Source organism: Glycine soja, chromosome 15 (genome assembly GCF_004193775.1).
Source record: "Glycine soja cultivar W05 chromosome 15, ASM419377v2, whole genome shotgun sequence".
NCBI lineage: Eukaryota > Viridiplantae > Streptophyta > Magnoliopsida > Fabales > Fabaceae > Glycine > Glycine soja.
The window spans coordinates 28,043,069-28,070,513 of NC_041016.1; the positions used below are offsets into that span (position 1 = coordinate 28,043,069).

General features: G+C 40.0%; 1 protein-coding gene across 1 annotated transcript; it reads left to right on the forward strand.

The window, feature by feature from the left end:
* The first annotated feature begins 37 nt into the window (after positions 1 to 37).
* Positions 38 to 27,445, forward strand: LOC114386034. The gene is made up of 9 exons (XM_028346046.1): positions 38 to 385; positions 498 to 965; positions 1,065 to 1,157; positions 1,264 to 1,539; positions 1,681 to 1,872; positions 1,954 to 2,138; positions 3,484 to 3,742; positions 25,732 to 25,795; positions 27,408 to 27,445. The coding sequence occupies exons 1-9, from the start codon at positions 38 to 40 to the stop codon at positions 27,443 to 27,445; spliced, it is 1,923 nt and encodes a 640-aa protein (XP_028201847.1).

Consider the following 27,445-nt stretch of genomic DNA (forward strand, 5'->3'; position numbering starts at 1 on the left):
ATTGAATTTGACAAAAAAAATACATGATTTGTTGATCATGGTTAGAACGAGAGGTTTAGGTCGTGCATTAGGTAGGGGTATAGGCAGAGGCCAGGGTGGACAGGATGAGTATCATGCAGATGATGTTCCCTGGCGGCGTAGGCCTACCGCATCTGTCTGTAGGCAATGGGTACATGTTTCTGTTGCTGAGGACGTTGCTGATATGACTGAGGATGTTCCTCTGATGACTACGGACGTACCTACAACTCGAGTAGAGGGCTTAGCTAGTGATGTTGCTATAGGATCAGTTGCTGATGATGCTGAGGGATTCCCAGGTGGGCCGCGGGACCCATCAATGCTGACTTTGTTTGCGGAGCATGTTGCACACAACATATGGAGTGGAAAGGTATTATAATTTTTACATAAAGTTAATTGTTAATTATTTGTTATTGTTGAGTTGTTTGTGATAACAAATTTTTGATATACTGTTATTTGGAATCATGTGTTCTTCAATTCAGGAACATCCTGAATTGAAGCTGGTCTCCCACGAAAGGAAGGTAGAGAAATTTGGGAGGTCAGCGTCTGAGATTGCAGGGTTAGTCGCTACCACAAGATTAACTCCTTTAATCGAGTGTTCAGTAGTCACCGGCGATCCTGGAGTTATATCCGCTTTTGTGGAGAGGTGGCATAGGGAGACTAGCACCTTCCATCTTCCGTTAGGAGAGGTTACAATCACACTGGATGATGTGGGGTCACTCCTCCATCTGCCGATCACAGGCGCCTTCCAGAGCTTCGAGCTTCTACTTATGGACGAGGCGGTCGTCTTGTTGGTGGAGTTGCTTGAGGTCTTGGGTGAGGAGGCTAAAGCTGAGACTGCACGAGTGCATGGGGCATATGTACGCCTATCGTGGCTAGGGGATATCTATTTGAGGAGATGCGAGGCCGGACGGTGGATTGTAGCAGCTCGTGCTTATCTCCTCCACTTGGTTGGTTGCAGTTTTTTTGCTATCAAGAGTGCAACACATGTTAATGTAGTGCATTAATAGGCTTTTTGAGACCTGGGTGAGAGTGGGAGCTATGCCTAGGGAGCTGTCGCATTGGTGCATATGTATGACCAGTTAAATGAAGCTTCTCAGAGCAGTAGACGGCAAATTGCTAGGTACCTGACTTTATTACAGGTAAATTTTGTGTTTGTAATATGTTAAATTGGATTATGATGTAAATATGTTTTTTTTATGTGTATTTGACATTGATTTTATTCTCATGTCATGTTTATAGTGCTAGATAAATGAGCACTTTCCTAGTGTCCATGACTGCGTCATTGACGATGCGTACAATGAGACATCCCCACGTGCCTACCGGTGGCTTACGATGAAGGCTTATATGAAGGGATTACCAGCAGCGTTGTACCAGACATGTTTAGATGCTTTGACGATCACTGACGTGTGTTGGATGCCCTATGGTGACCACCAAGGAGTTAGGGGGTTTGACCTCATTTCTTGCTTCCAGGGCCAGCTTAGATGGGGTCCTATTATGGTCACAGTTCGACCAGAAAGGGTGGTATGATAGTTTGGCTACGTTCAAACCATCCCTCCACCGCCTGTTAGTGCCTCCTTGTCATATGAGGATATCGATGACAGGTGGATGCATTACTCGGACCATCTAGTAGCTGCGGGTGAGATTTTTGTTGTGCCTGGGCAGGTATCTATAGATTACATGGAGTGGTTCTTCCAGATATCTCATCCGTTCGTCACACTTACCCAGGAAGGTGATGAGCACAGACATCCACCTGCCCCACAGCATGAGGAATACGTCGAGCCAGGTATCCCGGAGGTTCTAGTGGGAGCAGAAGGTGGACTGTCACATGCATCTGATCCCCCTAGACATGTAGTGGTAAGAATAGTTGCTTTAATGTTTTATAAAATGTTATTTATTTTAAATGTTGTAATAAATGTGTTTTTATGAATGCCATAGGATGGTTGTGAAGGTTGTGAAGCGATCGCAGAAAGGTTGGAGCGTGTGCTCAACCTAAGGATGGTCACTGAAGGCACAGAGTTACACGAGATCATGGAAGATTGCCTCAGGATCTCTATGGGTGACACCTCAAATGGAAATGTTAGGGCGCGACGAAGACGGCGCACAGATCATTCAGAGATCATGTTATGTCTTGTATTTGACAACATTTTTGTATTTGTTACATTATTTTGGTTATAACTTTTATTGAAATTATTTGTTACATTATTTTATTTTTTGTGCACTCTATATCACACACCTTCCAAAATTGATAAAATTAATAAATAATAATACGATGACGTAAAAAAGAAATATAAAAAATATAACATAAAAATGTACACAATAGAAATAAAATAAAAAAGATGTATTATTCTAACTTCTAAGTAATTTAAGATTAAAAATATCAAAAAGTTTAAAACATAACTAGATCTAGATTTAAAAAAGAAAAAAAAGAGTGGAAAAAGAATTAAGTCTAGTAGCGATGACCAATGTTGTACAAGTAGTAGAACAGAACAAATAAAAAAATAATGTGAATATTAATGGTTGTGATTCTATTTATTCTTATGTACATGTTATGTAGTCTTTAAGATCACTTCCTTGCATCTTAGACTTGGCTCCCTAGTTGAGTAACATGTTAATTAAAAAATGTCAAGTAAATTCTCCTTACCTCTAACCCTGAAATTCAAGGGTTAGAGGTAAGGAGAATTTTGATGGTGGTGGTGGTCACCTACAAACACCCAAATGCTCAAGTAAGTAGAAGAATGAGGAAAATGGATGACGAAAAAATTGAATGCTACCTGGTAGCACATAAACCTTATATAGCCTTCATTGAGGTAGGAAAATTTGTTGGATGATTTGGCAGTTAGTTACACTACACATGGCGGACGTGATCAAGAAATGAGGTTGACATTTTATAGTTTTTAGAAATTATTTAAATTCAATTGATACGATTTTTATGACACAAAAAGTAGAGTGGTCCTTCGTTAGCTCTTTTGGTTCCCATGTAAATAAATCTGGCACAGTCCTCAAACTATACGATTTATATATACTTAGAAATATAATCCTATGTATTGATGATTACTTTTGCGATATGTTTTTTTATATTTTAATTAAGGCGTGCCAATTCACTCGCTCCACTCACTGTCACTCACACAAGACAATCTTGTCCTTTCCTCTTCGGTTTTTTTTATTCCAATCTTTCTCTACTTACATAGTACATCATTTTTACCCTCTTAACGTTGCAATCGGTGTATGTATTTTGAGCTTTCTATTCCTTGATTTCAAGTCTTGTTAGTTGCATATTCATGGCTAAGATAATCGCGTCATTATGTGCTATTTTTTTATGTTTTTTAATCGGTGTATTTTGAGCTTTTCTATTCCTTGATTTCAAGTTTTCTAGTAAGTGTTACATGTTGCATATTAGTGTTTAAGACAATCGCATCTAATGTGGTTATTTTTTGCTCACTGTTTATGAACTTGTTCCTTTTTCAGTTTCGGTTTTGCGTCGTGGAGGAGTTGTATTTCGGAAGTTGAACAGAGGTGTTTGCATGTCAGTGAATGGGCGTATGCATTTGACGACCTAATCAGTTTATACTTGTCTAGAAAGCTGAGTGCTGCAGCTGTCTCCATAGAGTTCTTCTTCCTTCCGCCACCGCCATCGCGACCTCCCCTTTCCCCTTCCGCCACTCCCCCTCCCCCTCCCTCTCCCCCTTCTTCCTCCCTCCCCCGCCTCGCCCAACGTCCACTCAAGGTATGTTTTTTATTTTTTCCGTTGTTCCTCTCCTGTTCTTGCAAATAGATTACCCCATATATTATATTAGAGTTACAATATACTACTATACTACATATATTAAAGCCCTGCAAACTAGTATATTTTTAAGAAATGGAAAGATTTTCAGTAAAAAAAAATGAAAATGGAAAGATTTTATGGGTCTACACCTCGACATCGTGTTGTGAATTGCGCATGTCAATAAGGAAATAATCAAGAATGAACTAATTTGATATTAGAAGGTGGAAGAAGTTATTTGGCCAGTTGCAGTACAATACATATTTATTCATATTTCTATTTTTGTGGTTCCTTTAGATGAAATTCGCGTTAAGCATTAAACTATCCTTGAGATGAAATTGACTTTGTTAAGTAAATATTTAGAAAAGACATTCTAATCTGCATTCAAACATTACATTCACTTCAACATGCTGGAAAGAAATAAAATTTGCATGAAAAACTCAGAAATAAAACTTGCATTCAATCCTATAGCGACGTAGCCACATCGTCTTCCATTTCCATAACTTGTTTAGTAAAAACAACTAAAATTTCTATTGGCCTAAATTGTTTCCAATAGTTAGACTATACTAAGACCTTCAACACGTCATTGTTAGTTTTCAGCTCAATAATTTCAAATTTGATAACTTTGTCTGAATACTCAAAATGACCTGGTTGTCAAAAAAACAATTGCCTTACCATTTGTGATTCATGAATTCCATGAAGGGGAATCCCTTGAGGTGCAACTTGCTTTATCAAATCCTTCAGTTCATCGATGGTACATCCTGAAGGAATGTCAAATTTTTTTAGATTTTTTCATATGAACGCATAACCTACAAAGTTGTTTTGGCGTGGCATGTTCCACCTCCCGTTGTAATACTGAAGCGCATCATGAGTAGGGGTCATAGTGCCTTCAAGTAAGTTTAATATTCCATTTGGTGTTCTACCAATGGTGCATAATAACTCAATCGAACCAACACATGAAAATTGATGATTACACATTAACAATGTGTTGACATCGTCATCATTTTTCAATTGCATACATTGAAAGAGAATTTGGTTACATGTATCTGTGAATGACTGTCGGTAGTAAATTTCATCCAAAAATTGTTTGTCGATTAGCTGAAGGGTATTGTGTATTCTAGTTTTTAGCGTTGCAAAATCACAAGGGTTTGGTACTCGAATGGCTACTGGAGTGAAAGTTTGAAAATAAACACCACTATCATTGTGAATAATTGATCCATTTGGAAAAATGAAACCCAAACTTGAGTTCACAATCATCTTACTGCTAGTTTCTCCTAAAAATGCCATACTTTGTTGTAAGAATTGGGAGAGAACGTCTGATTTTTTAGCGTGTTGTCGTGTCTCATATATATAGATGGTTTTCACCAACATTGCTTCAGTTTGTTTTTTTAAAAAATAGAGACGCATGCAGGTGTTTCGTGTTTGTGTTTCCAACTAAACCAATATGGTGTCATGTCAAGCTATCAATGTGTTGTCAAGTCAGTCAATGTCGTGTCACGCTCAAACTTTAATATGCATGCATTTGACTATGTGTTGTCAATTCTGACAACGATGTATCATACATGGGTAATTGATTTTAGTTGCACCAACTAATTTATTTCTTAACACAACAATTACTTGATAATTAAGGATAAACGTTTGACAAAAAATTATATCACATAATGAATAAAATTAGATAAACAAGTATCACAGTCCATAACAACGATGCATGTTCAGTCTTCATTTTGGTCGACATAGTCTCTTTTCAACTTCTTGAAGCTACTATATTGCTGCATTCTACTAATATATGGAGTTGACCACTACTTTGCTTGAGGATGACAATTCCTAGACCACAATAATGCTAGAGGCGGTAAAGGACAACGGTCTTTCAAATAAACATGTTGTACATGAACAAACATTATTAACTCAAATGAATACAAATGATTGCATAAATCTAAAAATGAGACTAACTATATTCAATGTACTTGAAAAAAATCATTTCCAAACACATGACCGACACATATCATGCGGTGCACAAAAGAATCTGGTGGCGGTTGACTTCTAAGAGGAAAAAATGTCATGCTTTGTTGTCGGGACAACGATACAAGGATTACATTATACCATGATGCAATGACATACCCCATCTTTGTTATATCCATCCACTTGTTGACACTAACCTGAATCAAACAAACATACACATGTAAGTTATTTAAAGTTTGTTCTTAAAAAAAATAACCTGAACAACATACCTTGGAAAACCCATCAACAAGTAGGGACAACCTTAATTCTTCAAATCTCTCCGTGCCACTGAAGAGGTTGATGTAGTCATGCGACCATTTTCCAAGTTCTTTAATCAATTCGTTACGCACCAACGACCAAGAATCTTTGCCATACTTAATAAACTAACAATGGACCGATATCCACAGTTACTGTCCGCTTTCACATCCACAACGTCATGAATGAAACCCTGTATAAATGACTCAAATTGATCCAACATTGAGATGATCCTTGTTGGCTTCGGTGGCTTTGGCGGGTCAGAAGATGATGCACTATGTTTCACTGAATAGTTGCTGTTCTGAACAGAATGAAAATCGTCAACATACTTCCAATAAGACGGATCACGCTTTGTGGATCTTTGGCTTCTGTTCATCGGTTTCTTCGGTGCATCTTTAGTGTTGACCTTTGACGGAGGAGGACACATAGATTTTTTATCAGGGTATGCAATTTCTCGAAGTTTACTCTTGAGAGTAACTTTACCACCAACATCAAATTCCTCAAATCTTTTAGATATGGTCTCCATCTCTTCCTTGATGCTAACTTCGACCTCACATAACCCTTGGTCTGAAAAACTATGTCTCCTCCAAAACATATGGATTGAATCAAGTGGGATGCTACCAACAACATACCTAGATAGCTCACATGCACAAGGAAGACCATGCGTGGTTCTCATCACACAACCACAAGAAGAGGGATTGTTGCCAGCATAATCTACACGTTCAAACTCAGCAGCAATCTTATTTAAAGCGTACCTTGAAATCATTCCAAGAAGTCTCTTGTATAAGGTTTTTTTAAATACATGTCCAACCACATGTGTACTTGTTTCAAAGGATGCTTTATTTTGGGTGTGCTACAGCGTGATCATGTTGTTCATGGCATCCCAAACACTACACAGGTCTCCAAGGCTATTATGTAACACTCTTTTTAAAGCCCAATAAGTAGATTCAACCCTACATTTGAAATAGACAAAAAACAGTAAACATATACAATAATTAAATTCCATGAATTAATAAACATTACTATAAAAAATGAAACATTTTAATACCTATTTATTGTTATGCTGCCTAGGTGCATGACCTTATTTATCCAGGCTGTAATAAATTTTTCCTTGTGTGGGATAATCTATGTTTCGTTAACATAGTCAACGAACATTGGCCAAGGTGAACAAGCCATTTGAAACTTCTGAAGGCACTCAAGGAATTACTGTTCAGAAGGACAATCAACTAGAGTACCCCAGTTATCCATGACATACTCCCAAGCATTTTTTTGACCGATTAAAGATTTGCATTTGGCCTTGACATTCTTGTCAATGTGAAATCTACACAACAAGTGTGTACGCTTGGGGAATACAGTTTTCACTGCATTCATCAATGCTAGGTCTCTATCAATAACAATAACTACAGGGAGGCGATTACGTCTTAAAAATAGACCTCGAAACTGTTCCAAAGTCCATACAAAATTATTAACACGTTCACCCTCCAGATATGCAAACCCAGCAAAGAATGTCATCCCCGTTGGTGTCATCCCAACAAAGTCAAGTAGTGGAAGTCTGTACCTATTTGTTTTGCAGGTACTATCTATGAAAAACACCAAATGACATGCATTGCATAACTTCATTACATCTGGGTGACACCAAAACAGATCGCGTACCACAACTTCATCCTTCAATCTATGCCAATAAATATATTGATCACGTTCAAGAAGCTTCACTAGATGTTGCATTTTAATATCACTTCCTCTAATGAAAGAACAATATGCACTTCTTTCATTGTAAATTTGTTTGATTGTGATGCAACTGTTGGCATTGTGCTCCTTCAACGTTAGCAGGATGTTTCTTGGTTTCACCATCGACTTTGTCATATCAGCAATAATATTCTTCTCATCCTTAGTCAATCGCCTAACGTATGGATGTCCGACTAAGGACTTGGCCAATTCATGATTGTGAATCCCACAAATCAACTTCACCATCCAACCTTCCCCTCCATGCACTGGTTTCCCACGAAGTTTAAAGGGACAACCACATTTCTTACTCCCAGTGTCTCTTCTAACAAATTCTTTCTTCCTACACTAATACTGACCTCTCCTTTCACTGTCAATTACCACAAATGAACTTCTTGCTCTACTACCAGTATGTGTGTCAGACCTCATAATGATTGCAACAAATCCATTTTCATGGGCAATCGATCGAGCCCACTGCAAAATATCATCTCGGGTACCAAAGACCTACAACGTAATGCCGACATATTATTTTTTTATACAAAACATACATCCAACCAAATGACTCAAACTAATGAACATAATTACCTGCGAAGTATTAAAAGCATCCGAACAATCAACATGTGGTGGTTCATTCACACCACATTCTTGTTCATTTTCATAATCCATATCAACTTCTTGAGACATCATATTGTCATACGTCCATTGATCTTCGTCCATCTTAACGACAAATAAATAAATTACACATCATACACAAGTACATTCAAAATTTACAACTACATACAAATTACCATATTAGCAAAACTAAAAATAGACTAAATAATAACTACATACATATTACCAACTAAGACAACTACATTAAAAATTTATAACTAAATAATTTACTTAAACTAAATACAAATTTTGGACCTAAATAATTTCAATTTTGACTTATCATATATTAAATTCTTAATAACTACCTAATTTTAAATTTCTACAGCAAATTACCCAATACGTACTAAAAAACACAATAATAATAAATTTTACCAAATATCTAATTTCACAAAAAATACTTCAAACAAATACAAATTTTGCACCCTAATTAACAACTAAAATATATACAACTATAACTAACAACTAATTAAACATTTTACTACTACAACAAAATACAATTATTATACCTAAATTATTTAATATTATACCTAATTAAACCAATTATCCACAATTATCCATAAATACAAATTATTATACTTCAATTATATAATATTCATCAATATTAATTTTTTCACAAATCTAAAACAAAAACTAAAAAAATTTAAAAAAACTAAAAAAAAATGAAACTAAGAAGCTTATCGAAGAACTTCTTCTATAAGCTTCTTACAGAAGAAGGTATTCCGTAAAAAGCTTATAGAAAAAGGTCTTCCGTAAAAAGCTTATGGAAGAAGGTCTTCCGTAACTGTAAAATGCTTCTTACGGAAGAACTTTTTCCGTAAGCTTTTTACGGAAGACCTTCTTTCGTAAGAAACATTTTTTTACAGTTACGGAAGAAGGTCTTCCGTAAAAAGCTTACGGAAAAAGTTCTTCCGTAAGCTAATTTTGGAAGACCTTTTTTCGTAAGAAGCATTTTACAGTTACGAAAGAAGTTCTTCCGTAAAAATCTTACGGAAGAACTTCTTCCGTATGTTACATCTTACGAATAGATCTACCAAAATACAAGATACCCAGAAAAGCCATAAAATGTGTACCTCCGCTGAAAAAAAAAACACCACTCGGTAAGAGTTTCATCGAATCGAACCGCTAACTCTCTCAACACTTGCAAAAACCACCACGAACGGCAGAAACCGGACAAGAATGAAAGAAACAAAGCTTGAAACATAAAATAATACACACAGCGCTGCCAATTTGAAGAAAAAAAGGGAGGGGCGAAATTGGCATTTTGATAAAATGCTAGGTGCACCTAGCAACACCTGTCAACGAAAAAGAACCTAAAATTGCATGTTCCTGTTTCACATGCACATTTCAGGCTGATGCTAGGTGCACCCAGCGTTATTGTTGGTGCACCAAGCACTTAATGCGAAAAGAAAAAATACCCCTTTTGTATTTCAAAAAAAAAAAATTGTGCACCAGGCTTTTCTTATTCTGCCATTTTCCTTCTTCCTCTCCTTCCGTGATTTCCCCCGAGCTTCCTCTTCTTCTTCCGCGAGCTATGCCTGGGTCTTCCGCGAGCCTCCTTGCTTCATCCGCGAGGTGGCTGTTCTTCTTTTGCGAACTGCCTCTTTGTCCCTCGTGTGAGTGCTTCTTCTTCTTCTGTTCTTCCGCGAGCTTCCATTCTGTTCTTCATCGAGGTAAGCCTAATGTCCCTTTTCTTGTGTCATTCTGCTTCCATTTTTATTTGTGTAGTGCAGTTTGTAGGTATGTAGTTGATCTGCTTAAGGATTTAGGTCATCCGCAGTAGAGACGTAGTTGATCCGCAATAGGAATAGATGATCCGTAGTAGGTGTTGAACTTGCGGATCAACTTGATCTGCAATAGGAATAGATGATCCACAGTAGGTGTTGAACTTACAGATCAAGTTGATCCGCAAGGAGAATAGGTTGATCTGCAAACTTCCTGCGGATCAAGTTGATCCGTAACATGCAGAACGAAATATTTTAAGGCTTGCAATGTTATGCTTTGTCAATTTTAATAAACTGTTTTTTTGATGATGTTATAAAATATTTAATAGATTTATCAATAATCAATTTCTACTAAATTTTTTGACTAGTTGTTGATAATAAGATTTTTTTCTCTCAATTATATGTTTTTGTCTACAAAATATGAACTTAAGACTTAGATGATTTAAGTTTAATTTTCCGATCAATGTAACTTCAATAGTTTCCAAATAAAATTAACTAATTGATTCTAAATTTGTTTGAGTGATGAATTAGAAATTAAGAGATAAGTATAGTATCCTACTTGTGTCTTGAATAAACACAAAAGTGGGAAGCATCATGAGAAGAGAGGTTGTCTAATACACTAGAAATTAATAGCTAGCTTTGTAGTATCATTTTGCTCTTCCAATTTCCATTTCATATATGGATTGATGTTGTCTTTAATTTTTTGTGTAGCTTGCCGCATGAAAAGTTGGTTATCGTGGCCTTAGAGATTCTTCAATTTGTTGAAAGACCAATACACTACAAAGTAGTGGAATTAAAATCCTTTTTTGATTCCACCAATTCCATATTTTTTCAAAAGCATTATGATTAGTAGTTTTTCAAACAAATCCACTATTTCATAAATATGACGTGTAGACATCATATGCATGCACCAAATTTCAAACACATCCATTTTCTAATGGTGGACACAAATCCAATATTGCAACAATCCAGAAAAGCATATATTCTCCCCAAATTTGTACTCATTTTAAATTAGGTTTCTTCACGGATCAACTTGATCCGCAACCTTGTTACGAATCAAGTTGATCCATAAGCTTCTTTGCAGATCAAGTTGATTCGTAAGAAGGTTGCGGATCAACTTGATCTGCAAGCTTATTGCGGATCAACTTGATCCGTAAATGTGTATTTTAATTTTAAAAAATGTATAACATTCTTTGATATTTGAGCATATGTTGCCTTCTATTTTACTGCACAACCCATTGCCTTCTATTTTACTGCACATCTTTGATATTTGAGCATTCCCATATGTTGTACATTCTTTTCACTGTGGTACTTCATTTCCCATGCATGAATAACATGCCTATAATCTGGTTAAATAATGATTGGAACGTATGTCCTCTCTTAAGGAACTTATGTTAAACCTATTTATTGTGAAAGACATTCTCTTCGATTTTACATGTGTTTTACATTGTATATACCCATTACCTTAGACAATGAAAATACTCAGTTTTGTGTAGCTTTTTCCTCATAATCAATTTATCATTTCTTCTATTGTTGAAATAAGTCAACGAAGGCTGCTTAGAGGGATTCTCATTTTCAGCCTTCAATCTCACCAATTAGAATTCAAAACCTTTGATGGTTCAAATGTTCAAACTGAATTTCCAGAAAAAATATCTCCTTTAATGCTTTAGTCTAACTAGTGATGTGTGTTCACAATTCCATTTCATTGATCAATTAGGTAGACTAAAAGGAACTAATTGGATGCGATCAATTAACAATGGTTTATATGAATTCCTTTGAAACTAAGAACAATGGTGCAAAGTTTTGGCAATAAAAAGCAAGGTTTTAAACTGTGGTTGCTGTTTGAGATTTTGTTGCTGTGGCGTCCCTAAATTAATGACTGGTTTGGTGGTAATGATTTAAATAACAAAAACCATGGTAGATTTTTTTTTCTTGTTTTCCCTTTTCATATCTTTCTCTTTTTCACAATAACTAGGTGTAGAAGGAAAATCCTCACTATAAAGTCCTGAATGGCCAGTTCACAACTCTATTCGGAGTCATTTCTTTCGTACCGCTCAAAATCTCTAAACTATTTTGCTGTTTCAAAATGAAGAATATACCAGCCATTACTTTAGGTCGTCACGTGAAAATAAAAGGATAAAATACAGTCGATAAACTCTTTTACAAATAAAGTTGTTAATACTTTCTTTTCAAATAACAAGATTGATCATAAATGCATTCATCATTTAAAGCTGTCCAAAATATGGGAGTTTTACAAAATATATATAGTGTCATCCAGAGCAAAGGTGTTCATAGTGTTGGCTTCAGCCACATGTATACAATCATCAAATTCCTATACATCAGGTCTACCCATACCAAAAACAAAAGAGTAAACCTAACAGTCAGTCCTAGATACACCCACCCTCAAAAATATATATAACTAATCCATGGAACTGTCCACTATGATGAAGAGCCTCCGCTGATCGCCATCTCCCCCGGGCCACTATCCTCCGTAGAGTCTGCCTCAGATGCCGACATGACTTCCTCAGGAGAATCCACCTCAAGAAGTGGATCCTCATCACCCTCCAGAAAGTCAAGGGCATCCATAGCAGGCTCAGGAGGTAGCTCCTCCAGATCCTCCTCAGGGTCTTCCTCGGTTGACGTTACCTCAATCACTTGGACGGGCTCCACTAGACGATATGGTGTAGGCGTGGGCAGTATCCACTCCACCGTGCGCTGAAGCGTCCGTGCAGGTTCATCTGGATGCACCAAAGAAGTAGCCGTGAATCGAATGATGCCCCGAAATCGGCACCTCGTGTTGCCTTCGAGGGTCTCCCAAGCTCCCTCTAGGCACTCCATCTCTATTCGATCACGGATTAGCTGCGCCGCCATCACGATCTACAAGAAAGAAAAGAGAGGGGTAGACTCTTTCACAAGAATCTAACTACGCTGCACACAATTTGTCTCATAACCACTACATGCAAGTAAAAGGGGTATTTTAAGGCTTTCCATCTCTGGTAATCGATTACACAACCTTGGTAATCGATTACCAGAGGCTAAACTTGAATTACACAGCCTCAGGACATGAAATATGCAAAAATGCACTGTGTAATCGATTACCCATACCTGGTAATCGATTACCAGTGACCCATCCCTCTATGTAATCGATTACACAGGCTGGTAATCGATTACCAGAGGCTCCCTTAGTTTCCTGACTTCGTTTTCAAGCCTGGTAATCGATTACACCCCTTGGTAATCGATTACCAGAGACCATCTTAGCCTCCTGTCTTCATTTTTAAGCCTTGTAATCGATTACCCACCCTTGGTAATCGATTACCAGAGACCATATCTCACATATCAATCAAGTTTCACAGTTGGCCAGCCACCACAAGCCCCCCTGCTTTGTGGTCTTTGTTCCTTTTATCTGTTGACTGCCAGGAGCTCGCCTGTTTAGGTACATCACAGGTTCTCACTGACCGACTATGCCCGGGTTGGGTCGGGATTGGTCAAGCTTGGTTTTGGGCAATAGCACCCCACCTGACGTCCCCAAGGTCTCCTGACCCCCGCGACATATCTCCAGGTACCACTCTGTGGTCAACAATAAAAGTAGGAAGTTTCACCCTTCAACACTTCCTCATCTCAAGCTTGTAGGATTATGGGGTACCCATCACATGTGGTACTAGGTGGCGGTCGGGCGATGGTGCACAACAAGTTTTCCACATCCACAATGCGCGCATAAACCCACCATCCCCTATTGCCCACCTCCAATTGAGCTCACGTACTCCCACGTAGCCCATATCCTCGTTTCTCTCAATACCGGGTCCCCATCAATCCTCCCAAGCTTCCACAACATCCAAGCAAAACAACATTCAAACAGCACAAGCTATCACAGCCAAGCAAAACAGAGCAAAGGCAGAAAACTCTGCCAAAACACCAACCAAATCACAGCTTTTCTCACTTAAAGACCCCAGTAACAATTCCTTCGTTCCGGTTCATTAACCGTTGGATCGACTCGAAACGTTTACTGGAAATCTTTAGTACATAAGCCCACATTTTGACCGTTGGGATCTACTAGCAAACATCCAGAACTCACTCTACATTACTCTTTCCACAACCAGCAAATACATAGCATTTTTCTGCACTTGTGCAAAATCCTGCTGCACAATTTCACAGCAAAAATCTGCACAAAGTGCAGATTTCGAAAATCACACTTCCTCTCATCCAATCTTGCCCAAATCAATTCCTACAAGTCCCAAATCATGTATCAATCATGTCTAACCCAAAATCAAGCTTCAAAACACAGCAACACAGAATCTAGGTGTCCAAAACCCCTCAATTCAATGGGTTTTCTAGGTTTGAAAAGTGAAATTTAGAATGAGGTAAATTTGAAGCAAACTCTCACCTCACACAAGTCCATAACATCAATCTAAACTTGCTCAAACTGAATTTACACCTAAAATTCCACCGAATCAAAATTTGACTCCTCCACACCCAATTTTGCCCTAGAAATGGCTCTTTGTTCACTTTGATCATTTGTTCTTCTCTCTAGCACAGTCCAAGCTTTCTCCCAAGTCCTAAATGACATTTCAAGCTAGTATTAACTCACTTTAACCTCCATTTACCACAGAATTCAGACTTAACCTTCCAACTCTCAAAGCCTCACTCTTTTTTCCACTCATAACACCACATTCTCACTTTCCAACCTTAGGTTAACTCTACATTTCATCTCTAACAGTTTTCCATGGGCAATTTCAGCATATAAACATCACAAACATCATCACAAAAACCCTAAAACAGAATGGGTATGTTTAACTCATCCAACTTGGCAATTTCAACAAGTTTCTTCACAAATAACTATCATGAAGCAGAAAACTAGCAAGACCACCCATCATATCTCCCAAAACCCCATACCCACGAAATTTAAGAGAGAAAGAAGTCCACCCAAACCTGAAATTTCGAAGTCCCACTCGTAGACACGCACTTCACGACCCCGAAAATGCCCTCCTTTCGCGATTTGGGGCAGAAACGATGGCCAAAGGTTGAAGCTTTGCTTGAAGCTTCAATGGAGAATGAAGAAGAAGAAAATGGAAACGTGAGGGAGAGAGAGAGCTGTCTGAAAAGTGTGGGGGCTGAGTGAAGAGAGAGAAAAGCTTTTTGGTTTTAAATATAAAGGGTTTTCTCTTTTTCTATTATTTTATTATAAACTATGCCACATGTCTCCATTTAAGTGGAGCAAAAAGGGCCTACTTTCTCTTTTGATGGTGACCCATACTCAGCCACAAAAAGTGAGAAAAACCTGACCTTCGAAACGCTAAAATCCTGCCTTGGTTTGCGTGCCGTTTCTCTGGTTCCAGTTTCTCGCGTTTCTCTGCGTCCATCGGGGCCAATTTTCGAAAGTAACCAATATATATATCAAAACGCTTAGAATAAAACCCCGAGCGTGGTTCAGAGGTTGGTTTCGTTAAATTCTAAGTCGCACACAAAACGACGATTTTTAAACTAATTAATTAAGAATTAACCCATAACCTCCCAGTTATGGATTTCTCTTCCTTAATTAGTCTAACCCGCGTATCTTGCCCCCCACCATTCCTACCCTTACCAAGAACATATATGCATATACACTGAATAATACTTATATATATATAATCATTCAAAATACATCGTTTCCAAAAATTCCGGGTAGACTTTTCTAGGATGTTACAGTTGCAATTGTTGGTATTGTGGAAAATTGCAGACAAATGTAGCAAATGTATCCACAATTGTGATTGTAGATACCCAAAAATTGTTGTTTGAGGTTTTAAACTGGGACATTCCTAGGACTAACACCTACACCCAAATAAGTTTATATCCCCCCCCTATAAGGTAGTGATGGTGGTGCTTAATTAGCAGTAATGCTGCACAGCGTGTCAAGTAATGAAAACTTAGGGTTTCTAGGATAGACTAGGGAAAGTGTATAGGTTGATAAAAAAAGGCACTTCCACCTATGTGTACAAAGCCTTCTGTCATACCCTAATTTCGGGGACTATTGCTTGATGGCATGCAACCTTTAATTGACCGCTTCAAGTACTTGGCACCCTTTGTTGCACAATATGTGAAGTCCCGAGACGTGCCGACATAAAAAGGAAGCGTTGTTACGCAATCTGTAAAATTCCGTAACATAACGAAAATCAAAAGGAAGTATCGTTACGCAATCCGTGAGTTTCCGTAACTTTTTCGAAAGCTAAAAAAGAGTAATTACATGATCCGTAAGGTTCCGTAACCTTATGGAAAGAAAATAAGTATCATTACGAAATTTGTAAAGTTTCGTAACGTTACGGAAAAAGAATCACCAAAAAAAGTAAAAGGGGGTGTATTTAGTAAAAAAGGGGGTGCAAATAGCAACTAGGCCCCCTTGGGCCTTCCAGATTCTTCCTCCAGAAGGCGGTTGCTTCTGGAGGAAGCAACCTGGCTCGCCTGGGCGAGCTGGGTGGCAAGCTCCTCCCCTATTTTTCTATAAATAGAGGGAGGAGTGAAGAAGAAAAGGGTTCAGCCTTCTTGGCACTTCGTATTCACTTGAAATTACTAATGAAAATTGTTTCCGTGAAGAAAATCCAAGCCGAGGTTCTTCCGTAACGTTTTCGTGGGTAATTACGCGAAAATTTTCAACCGTTCTTCGACGTTCATCGTTCGTTCTTCGTTTTTCTTTGGTCTTCAACCGGTACGTACCCCAAATCGAGCTTTCCAATTCATTCTATGTACCTGTGGTGGTCCCCATTTGTTTCGTGTACTTTTATTCTCGTTTCATTTACTTTCCGTACCCCCTTTTGACGTGCTTCATTCATTTATTTTAGTTATTTCTCGCCTAATCAAAAAAATAAAATAAATTTCCACCGATCGTTTGATTTGTAATATCCGTTAATTTCTGTAAAAATGAAATCCGACCGTTCGGTCGTGCCGTAACCACGTTGGAAATAAAAAAAGAGGTAAAATAATAATATAATAATCAAAAAATACCTTTTAGTAAAATAAAGCAAAAAAATCAATCGGACATTTCTTTTTGGGATTTCTGTTTCTTAATTGAATTGACTAATAACTAAAGTGAAACTAAGGCTAAAATCAACTCGCAAAGTCAAGCTCGTCCACAAAAAATCACTAAAAAGGATTTGAAAGTTCAATATCTCAGTTTTTCTTACCAAGTAAATGGATCGTTTTTAAGGTCCAACGCCTTAAAATGATCACCTTCCAAGTAAAAAGAATCGCTTAATTCACCCTTAAAAAGAACTATGTAGGTCTGGTTTCCTCTTTGATGGAGGGTACGTAGGAGCAAGAGTCCTGCTTTTGTCGACCTCAAAAAATAAAATGAAATAAACGTTTAGATACACAATTTCACACAATTCTAAATTAAGGCTGTTGTCCTTTGGGACAAACGTGAGAGGTGCTAATACCTTCTTCAAGCGTAAATACAACTCCCGAACTTGGAATGTTCTTTATGGCCGGTTTCCTTTGGTTTTTCCGATGTTTTCCACAAATAAACATTGGTGGCGACTCCGTGCATTTTCCTCCTTTGGAAAGCGCACCCGTGAGCCTCGCCCCGCTCTCCCGCAAAAGGGCATGTTGCGACAGTTGGCGACTTCACTGGGGACTGCTTTTTGTGAGTTAGGCCTATTTTAAGGAATTGTGGAATTGTGAAACTTTGTGTGTGCATTTGTTGAAACTGTGTAAAATGTAATAACTGCTGTCTATTCCACATTTTTACACTGCATTCTAAGCACCCATAGGTTTGAGTAAAAAAGGGGCCCTATACCCGGGTTCATGGGAATCTAAGGAGTGGAGGTGAATCTATGGTCATGCTAGGTCTCCGACTTGCTTGACAATAGTGAAACCTCGTCTAGAGCTTTCTCTCTTTATAATGTGTTGTCGCTGGTATTCCATACTGCCACAATATTATTATCTAGAGTGATGACACCTCTAGAAAACAGCCGTGTGAGTTATGAATCGTTGGGAGTAGTAATTAGAGACCCCTATATATTATCCTATAGGTTCCCAAATAGGGGCATGGAGCAAACACGCTCCATGCCATTTGTTCTCATGCATTCTTCTGCGAATAGCACGTAAATTATAGTTTTGCTAGTGATATTTTGTTTCTTTAGAGTAATACGTCACTTTTTAATACTTACGTTGAGGCACCATGATGCCTAAAACGTAGTATTAAAAAGATGGATCTTTTTGGTCTCGTATATGTAAATTACCCCTTTGTTTTGTTTTCTTTCCGTTTCATGCATACGCATTGCATCATTCATATCGGAGTCTTGATCCACCCCTTTTTTAGGTAAATGATGGGGACAAATCAAAACGGAAAAAGATTTTATCAAGTCAAGATTAAGAGTCTAGATGTCACCAGCCTTGAGGAGTTGGGACGGTTGATGGGACCCCTCCAAAGGCAAGCCTTCCGCAAAGTGTACGGAAAGATTTTGGATTTGATCGCAGCAGAGGTATTTACGGAAGCTGTTGTATCCCTCGCCCAATACTATGACCAGCCGTTGAGATGCTTCACGTTTGGGGACTTCCAAATGGTACCGACTGTTGAAGAGTTTGAGGAGATATTAGGATGCCCTCTTGGGGGAAGAAAACCGTATCTTTTCTCCGGGTTTCTTCCCTCCTTGAGTAAGATTGCAGCTGTGGTCGGAGATTCAGCAAGAGAGTTTGATCGCATAAAGAAAACTCGAAACGGCGTAGTGGGCCTACCCCAAAAATACTTGGAAGGCAAGGCAAAAGATATGGCAAGTCAAGAAAAGTGGGTCCCGTTTGCGGATATACTAGCTTTGCTAATCTTTGGGGTTGTCCTCTTTCCGAACGTGGACGGTTTGGTGGACCTAGCCGCAATTGATGCTTTCCTTGCATATCACCATAGCAAGGAGAGCCCAGTGGTGGCCATCTTGGCAGACTTATTTGATACATTTGACCGAAGGTGTGAGAAGAACAGTGCACAGATCGTCTGCTGCTTACCCGCTCTGTGTGTGTGGTTGGTTTCGCACCTATTCCAACAAGACATAAGACACCCGTGTCCGCTTCAAAGTTATTGCTCGTGCGTCGAAAAAAGAAGAGTCGATAGGGACTAACACTTGGCTGGGGACAAGGGGTTGTATTAACTATAATCCCGCACTTGCCATAAGACAGCTAGGGTACCCCATGAGGGGAGAGCCAACGGAAGACAGCCTCTCGCCTTTCCTTGTGAGAGATTTCGGCGCGCAAAGTCTCAAAGTTGTACAAAGAGTCCACAAGGCGTGGAGAAGTCCGTTGAGGAAAGATAAAGAACTTAGGGGCATCCGTAATGGCATCATCGATGGCTATCACGAATGGCTAAAAGTTCATACGCGAGGGTTAGATTGGCTCTCCAAGTTGAAAGTTGTCAATGAGGAGAACTTCGAAGCTTCAGAAGAGGATGAAGAAATCCAAGCTCTAAAATTAGAGCTAGGGAAGGCAAGACTCGCCACAGAAAAATTCAAGTCAGCCGCTACAAACATCCGGAAAGAGTGCACCGAGTTACGAGAGGAAAATGCGGCCACTGCAAGAGCCCTTGAACAAGAAACCAAGAGGGCCCGCAAGGAAGAACATGGTCGAGATAAATTACGAGGAGCTTTGTGGGGTAGCAACAATGAGCTCAAGCTCCGGAGAGAGGAAAGAGACCAGTCACGGGTACATGGCATGATCTTAAAGGAAGAATTAGCTGCTTGCTCAAGATCCAAGAGGAGTTTGGCTCAACACTTGGAAGCCACGGAGCGAAGCATGCTAGCCATCATAGGGCAGTACAAGGAAGAGTTAAACCAGTCTGTGACCCATGAACAAAAGCTAGTAGAGGATTTCGCACAAGTGTACGCTGAAAAGGAAGCAAGAGGGAGGGTGATTGATGCATTGCATCAAGAAGCGACTATGTGGATGGATAGGTTCACCTTGACCTTAAATGGAAGTCAAGACCTCCCGCGACTACTAGCCAAAGCAAAGGCCATCGCTGAAGTGTGTTCAGCCCCTGAGGAAATTCACGGGCTAATCATTTACTATCAACACATGATAGATTTGATGGCCCATATAATTAGAAACCGTTAGGTTTTGTTGTTGTAACACTTTTGTATGATCTTGGCTAGATAAAAGCTTTGTTCTTTTTTATAAAATGAGAAGTTCTGAAACTCATCATGTTATCTAAAAAAGACCTTGAGGTGGATCCAAGTGCTCTGATCATTCATTAGCATATTCATGTTTTGGTGGCATACTCACCATTGTTTGTTTCTTTAGGGAACTCACCATAACTAAGAAAGCGCAAAGGCACCCATATAAGGTGTTGTTCAAATATAAGGTGCAACACCTAATAAATGCCGGCTGGCTATCATTCCAAGAGGAGGGTCCCAACGTTAAAACCAATCCACTAGCTAGTCATGGAGGGGCTAGCGTAAACGCCATCAAAGAGGGTGGGCTGTCAGGGGCAAAGAGATTAAAAGATGTGGCTACATCTAGACGGTTCATCTACCAGTCGCTGCAAGCGGCATGCATGGTCTCTCGTGGCGGAGATGAAAGGGACAAATGCTTGTTTCACCTCGGGGAATCACATGACATTGAAACCTGTCCCGCGGTGGAAGAATTGCTTCAACGAATCATGGACTGGGGGAAGCTCGAAGTATCCAAAAGAGGTAGGGAAGAACCATAGATTTGCATGCAGTCGGAAGAAAAGAAGGTTCCCCCAACCCCCAAAGCCCTAGTAATATGTTTCACTAGGAAAGGGACTGGCTCCAGGCCCATGTACCCCCCGACAGCGCCCAAGCCAACACCGTTTGCATATCAAAGCAATAAGGCCGTTCCGTGGAAGTATACTCCTCCCGCTTTTGGAGAAAGAGTTGCAACCGATGTTGACTCTTTATCAACCAAGGTGACCAACATCACCGGCCTTAGTGGCGTAACCCGCAGTGGTCGGGTGTTCGCTCCCCCTCACTCGGCGGAATTGCCCTCCAAGGGGAAGGCGCCCATGATCCAAGAGCACACAGACGTAGCCACCCACTCAAAAGAAGTGGATTCTCCGGTGGTAAAAGGAGCTGAGAAGAAAGAAGGTCTTCAAGGACAGGCGGTGACTTTGGAAGAGGCTCATGAGTTCCTTCGTCTCATCCAACAAAGCGAGTTTAAAGTAGTTGAGCAACTGAATAAAACTACTGGCAAGAATATCTTTGCTTGAACTGCTCATAAACTCCGAGCCCCATCGTGCACTATTGATGAAGGTCCTCAACGAAGCCCACGTAGCACACGACATCTCAGTTAAGGGTTTTGAAGGCATTGTTAATCATATAACCACCAATAATTATATCGCGTTTGCGGAAGAAGAGATTCCCATTGAGGGGAGAGGGTACAACAAGGCTCTACATGTGTCAGTCAGATGTATGGACCATGTCGTTGCTAAAGTACGCATCGACAATGGTTCAAGTTTAAATGTGATGCCAAAGACCACCTTGGAGAAGCTTCCTTTTAGTGCGTCGCGTCTAAAACCCAGTTCGATGGTGGTACGAGCCTTTGACGGAAGTCGGCGGGAAGTGATGGGGTAAATCAACATCCCCATTCAGATAGGCCCCCACACTTGCAATGTGGTTTTTCAAGTGATGGACATAAATCCCGCCTACAACTGCCTCTTGGGGAGACCTTGGATTCATGCGCTGGGAGTGGTCCCTTCGACGCTTCACCAGAAATTGAATTCGCGGTTGGTGGACTTTGGTGATAGTGTCAGGCAAAGAGGATATGTTAGTGAGCTGCTCCTCCTCCGCACCATATGTAGAAGCAGCGGAAGAATCATTGGAAACAGCTTTCCAATCCTTCGAGGTGGTGAGTTGTGCCTCTGTGGAAACGAGCCCGTTGCTACCTTCTCTCTCTAATGCGGTCATAACGGTGGCACGGGTGATGCTCAAGCACGGTTATGAGCCCGGAATGGGTCTGGGCAAGGATGACCTCGGGAATGCCGACGTGGTCGATATTAGGGGAAACCCATACAAATATGGGTTGGGATATGAACCCGGAATGCCGGGAAGGAGGAATGCGCCGTCAAGACTCCGGGAGGATAGGGCATGGCCCGGCCATGTAAACAAGTGTTTCACCAGTGCCGGAATAATGTTCGAGGAAGAGGTGGCAGCAATAGGAGAGGAGTTCCCTCAAGACCCACCAAATTTCATGCGACCATGCCATCCTGATTCCCAAGTGGGGAACTGGCGCGTGATAAGCCAGTCAGAGGTCTATACCGCTGATTCAATGTAATTGGAGGCTATAGTTTCCTTTCTCTTTTGTTTTGTGAAACCTACCTTATTAAATAAACAAAGAGATCTTGTTTCATCTGTTCTTGTAGTTCTACCTTTTCTCATATCATTTTGCATGTTTTTGTTTCTTTTGTCTTGATTGGTATATATATAAGGGTTGATTCTTTGAGGATCCTAACAATGAGGGTTTGGCAATCGATTTCGATCGAGATATAAGCCAAATGATGAACGAAGAAGAGGAAGAGGACATCCTTTCACCAGAGTTGGAGAGATTGATCGCTCAGGAAGAATGCGAAATGAAGCCTCACCAAGAGGAAACCGAACTGGTAAACTTAGGGACTAGAGAGGGAAAGAAAGAAGTAAAAGTAGGAGCTGGTATGACCGCACCTATCTGCCAAGGCTTGATAACCCTTCTTGAAGAACATCAAGACGTCTTTGCATGGTCATACCAAGACATGCCCGGTCTAGACTCCGACATTGTGCAGCATAAGTTGCCATTGAATCTTGGATCTTCCCCAGTTAAGAAAAAGCTATGAAGGATGAGACCCAAGATGTCTTTAAAAATCAAAGAAGAAGTGAGAAAGCAGTTCGATGCGGGTTTCTTAGCTGTAGCTCGATACCCGGAGTGGGTGGCCAACATTGTCCCGGTCCCAAAAAAGGACGGCAAGGTGCGAATGTGTGTAGACTATCGGGACTTAAACTGAGCCAGTCCTAAGGATAATTTTCCCCTACCACACATTGATATACTGGTAGATAATACAGCCAAGTTCGCCCTTTTCTCGTTTATGGATGGTTTCTTGGGGTATAATCAGATAAAGATGGCACCCGAAGATGTGGAGAAAACTACTTTCGTCACCCTATGGGGAACGTTCTGCTACAAAGTGATGGCCTTCGGGCTAAAAAATGTTGGGGCAACCTATCAGCGTGCCATGGTAGCGTTGTTCCATGACATGATGCATAAGGAGATAGAGGTCTACGTAGATGACATGATTGCCAAATCTCGGACTGAGGACGAACACCTCGTCAATCTGTGTAAGTTGTTTAGAAGGTTGCGGAAATACCAACTGAAGCTAAACCCAACCAAGTGCACCTTCGGGGTAAAGTCGGGGAAGTTGCTGGGATTCATCGTAAGTCAGAAAGGGATAGAGATAGATCTCGAGAAAGTGAAGGCCATTCTTGAAATGCCGGAACCACGCATGGAGAAGCAGGTTCGAGGTTTCTTGGGCAGGTTGAATTACATCGTGAGATTTATCTCGCAACTCACCCCTACATGTGAGCCCATTTTTAAGGTATTACGTAAGAACCAGGCGGTCCTGTGGAACAGCGACTGCCAAGAGGCCTTCGAGAAGATCAAACAGAGCCTCGCAAATCCCCCGGTGCTTATGCCACCTGTAACAGGAAGACATCTTTTCCTATACATGACTGTGTTAGACGAGTCTATGGGGTGTGTGTTGGGTCAGCACGATGACTCTGGGAAAAAGGAACAAGCCATTTACTATCTAAGCAAGAAGTTTACTATCAAAATTTGCACTGTGTAATCGATTACACATATTTGGTAATCGATTACCAGCAGTTACTGAACGTTTTTAATTCAAATTTTAAAGCTTGTAATCGATTACACACATACTGTAATCGATTACCAGAGGAGATTTTCAGAAAATATTCTCAATTGTCACATCTTTTCATTTGGTTCTTGAATGGCCATCAAAGGTCTATATATATGTGACTTGAGACACGAATGTGCTAAGAGTTTTTCAGAACAAAAAGGTCTTATCCTCTTAAAAAGAAAAATTGTTTTATCCTCTGAAAAATTCCTTGGCCAAAACACTTGTGATTCAATAAGGAATTATTTGAGTGCTCAAATTGTTCAATCTATCTCTTTCAAGAGAGATTTCTTCTTCTCTTCTTCTTTATTCTGAAAAGGGATTAAGAGACCGAGGGTCTCTTGTTGTGAAAGAATTCTAAACACAAAGGAAGGATTGTCCTTGTGTGTTTAGAACTTGTAAAAGGAATTTACAAGATAGTGGAACTCTCAAGCGGGTTGCTTGGGGACTGGACGTAGGCACAAGGGTGTGGCCGAACCAGTATAAATCTGAGTTTGCACTTTCTCTTCCCTTAAACTCCTTCATTTATTATTGTTTTATATTCATATTCAAATTGTTCTATTTGAATCAATATTTAAGAAATTCATTATTAAGGGAATTAATAACTTGAATAGAATTTTTAATTGGGGAAATAATTTGTAATATCTTAATTCAACCCCCCCTTCTTAAGATATCTGAGGCCACTTGTCCAACAAGTTCCCGGATGAAGACATCATGGCCCTGTTCGAAGAGAAGCGGACGCACGAGGAGATAGACAAATGGATTGTTTGCTTCGATGGGGCATCTAATGCTTTGGGTCAGGGAGTAGGGGCAGTCCTTGTATCCCCGGATGATCAGTGTATCCCTTTCACGGCCAGGCTAGGTTTCGATTGTACCAACAATATGGTCGAATATGAAGCGTGCGCCCTTGGGATTCAAGTGGCCATTGGTTTTGATGTATAGCTACTCAAAGTGTATGGAGACTCGACTTTGGTGATATGCCAGTTGAGAGGAGAATGGGAAACTAGGGATCCGAAGTTAATACTTTATCAAACTCACATCTTGAAGTTAGCCAAATTCTTTGACAACATTTCTTTCCACCACATACCTCGGGAAGAGAACCAAATGGCCGATGCATTGGCCATCCTGGCATCCATGTTTCAACTTGCCCCACACAAGAAGGTAAGTGTTTGACGGCCATGAGACATGGGCGCCTGTATCAACAAAGGATAAAGAACGCGTTCGACAAGAAGGTACGCCCGCGTAAGTTCAACGAGGGGGACCTTGTGCTGAAAACGATATCCCACGTTGTTAAGGATAATCGAGGGAAGTGGGCCCCGAATTACGAAGGCCCTTTCATTGTGAAAAGGGATTTTTCTGGGGGTGCTCTGGTACTCACCAACATGGATGGCGAGGAACTACCCTCGCCCGTGAACTCTGATGTCGTTAAGCAATATTACGCTTGAAGTCTGGGGCAATTGAGGGAACCGCTGCATGTTCTTTTTTTTTCTGAGTTTTTTTTGTTCTTCTTGGTTTCCTCCAGGGATTCCCATCCACTGTAAATTGTCCCGTGACGTTTCTTTAAAAGAAGAGAACATGGGTTGAGGCTTCAGTCCTCACTTTGGTTTTAAACCTTGTATTAGTTTGTAATAACCTGAGCCTTTTTCGCTCAGTTCATGGGGTGCCCCAAACGCTTAAATAAAACTGAACCTAATCAGCTTTCACTAAGAAGATCATTGCATTAAAAACATTCATGCATGCACATGCATATCTTGTGATAACAGGGGCAAAATCATCTTAGGCCACGGTCAGAACTCGAGACAAAGTTGACGGCAGAAATCAACCAAGGTAAGATGACGATCCGGTCACGATTGGCTGCACATTGTTTGTTTCTTACTTGCAGGTACTTAGGGACGGATGCGAATGGAGGATAGGGTCACGACCGACAGATCGTCGTCCCTTCCCGGCGCTGGACAAGCAGAAAACGTCGCTGCAAGGCAGCCCAGTATCCTTTGAATTCACAGTAATTATTACTATTGTTTATTTAAAATAAGTAATGGATGCCTGATCTAACTTAAGTAGGTTCGAATAGGCGAACGCTAACCTGTAGGGGGCCATGGTTATGTTTCCCTTAAAAAAAAATTTGCAGGTTAGCTCGCCTGGGCGAGCTGAGCTCGCTTGGACGAGCAACCCCTGCACTAGATTATAAAAAACGAGGGAGGGGAACGTTTTCTGCACCTAAAAAAACTTCCCCCCCTCATTCAAAAAGAGAGAGCTCACGAGGCTTGCGGTTTTTGCTCCTCCAAGCCACTTTTTGGTTGCATTTTGCTTTCATTTTTGGTATTCCTACTCACTCCAGCAAGTAAGTATTTAATCCTTGAGTTTTTAGCTTTCCATTGGTGCATTTTGTTCATCTTTTGGTGCTATAAATTGTGAGAATGTGCTCATATTTGTGGGGCAGTTTTGGGTTGTTTTTTATGCTTGATTTGTTAGAGTTGAGGGGTTGTAGGGGATGGCCTTAGGCCTATGTTGTATTCTGAAGCAATGGGGCATGCCACATTGCCCCCATTCTGTTGCATTTTATGCCTAAACATGCGCCCACCAAGTGCTCGGTGAAATGCCCCAATGACATATGAATATGATTTTGTAAGATTGGGATTGTGGGACCGTTTTGTATACATAGGGACAGCATAAAGGATTCAAAATGGGTGCCCAAATGCAATTCTAAGCTTAGGAACCCAAGCTCTTAGCTTCAATGCAAGGAAACATACTTATGGCTAAGAATCTAAATTTTTGTTTTGGAAGTGGAAAGGCAAGAAAATTAGGACATGCTTGAGAGGGTTTTTACTCGAATTTGGCTGCCCCATGAGGGATACTTTGCACCTTGGTAGCATGAAAAATACCTTTCAATGGTATGTATATATGTGTGTGAATATAGGTAGCATGGAAAACACCTTTCGATGGTGTGTATATATGTGAATATATGGCATAAAATCCCTTGCAAAGTGTGAATGAGTAGCTTCCTAAATGAATATATGATGGCACGGAATTCCCTTTTCAAATGCAAGTATGTGCATGACGTAATTAGCTTTCCAATGTGCATATGAATAAGTGCGAGTTATACAACAAAAATTTGTATGTTAAGTACTTCAAATATGTGTAGGTAGTTTGTGATAACAAAATATTTAGGATGTGAATAGGTGTAATTTTGACACAATGCCTTGAGCACGGGAATGTGTATTCTTTTCAAAGATGTATATATGTGTGGTAACTAGAATGTGTTGAATGTCCTTGTATGTTGACATAAATAGTAGGATATTTTACACATACGCATGTTCATAAATGTGCTACATTAAATGTGTGCATGAGTTTGTTCTAAATCGGAAAGATTAGCATGTCATTTTTGTGTTAAAATAAGCATTTTCTTGTAGACTAACTTTGCAACTGTCTATCTTCATAGGAAATGGCTCCGAAGAAGCTTTCCTCGAAGAGATCTAG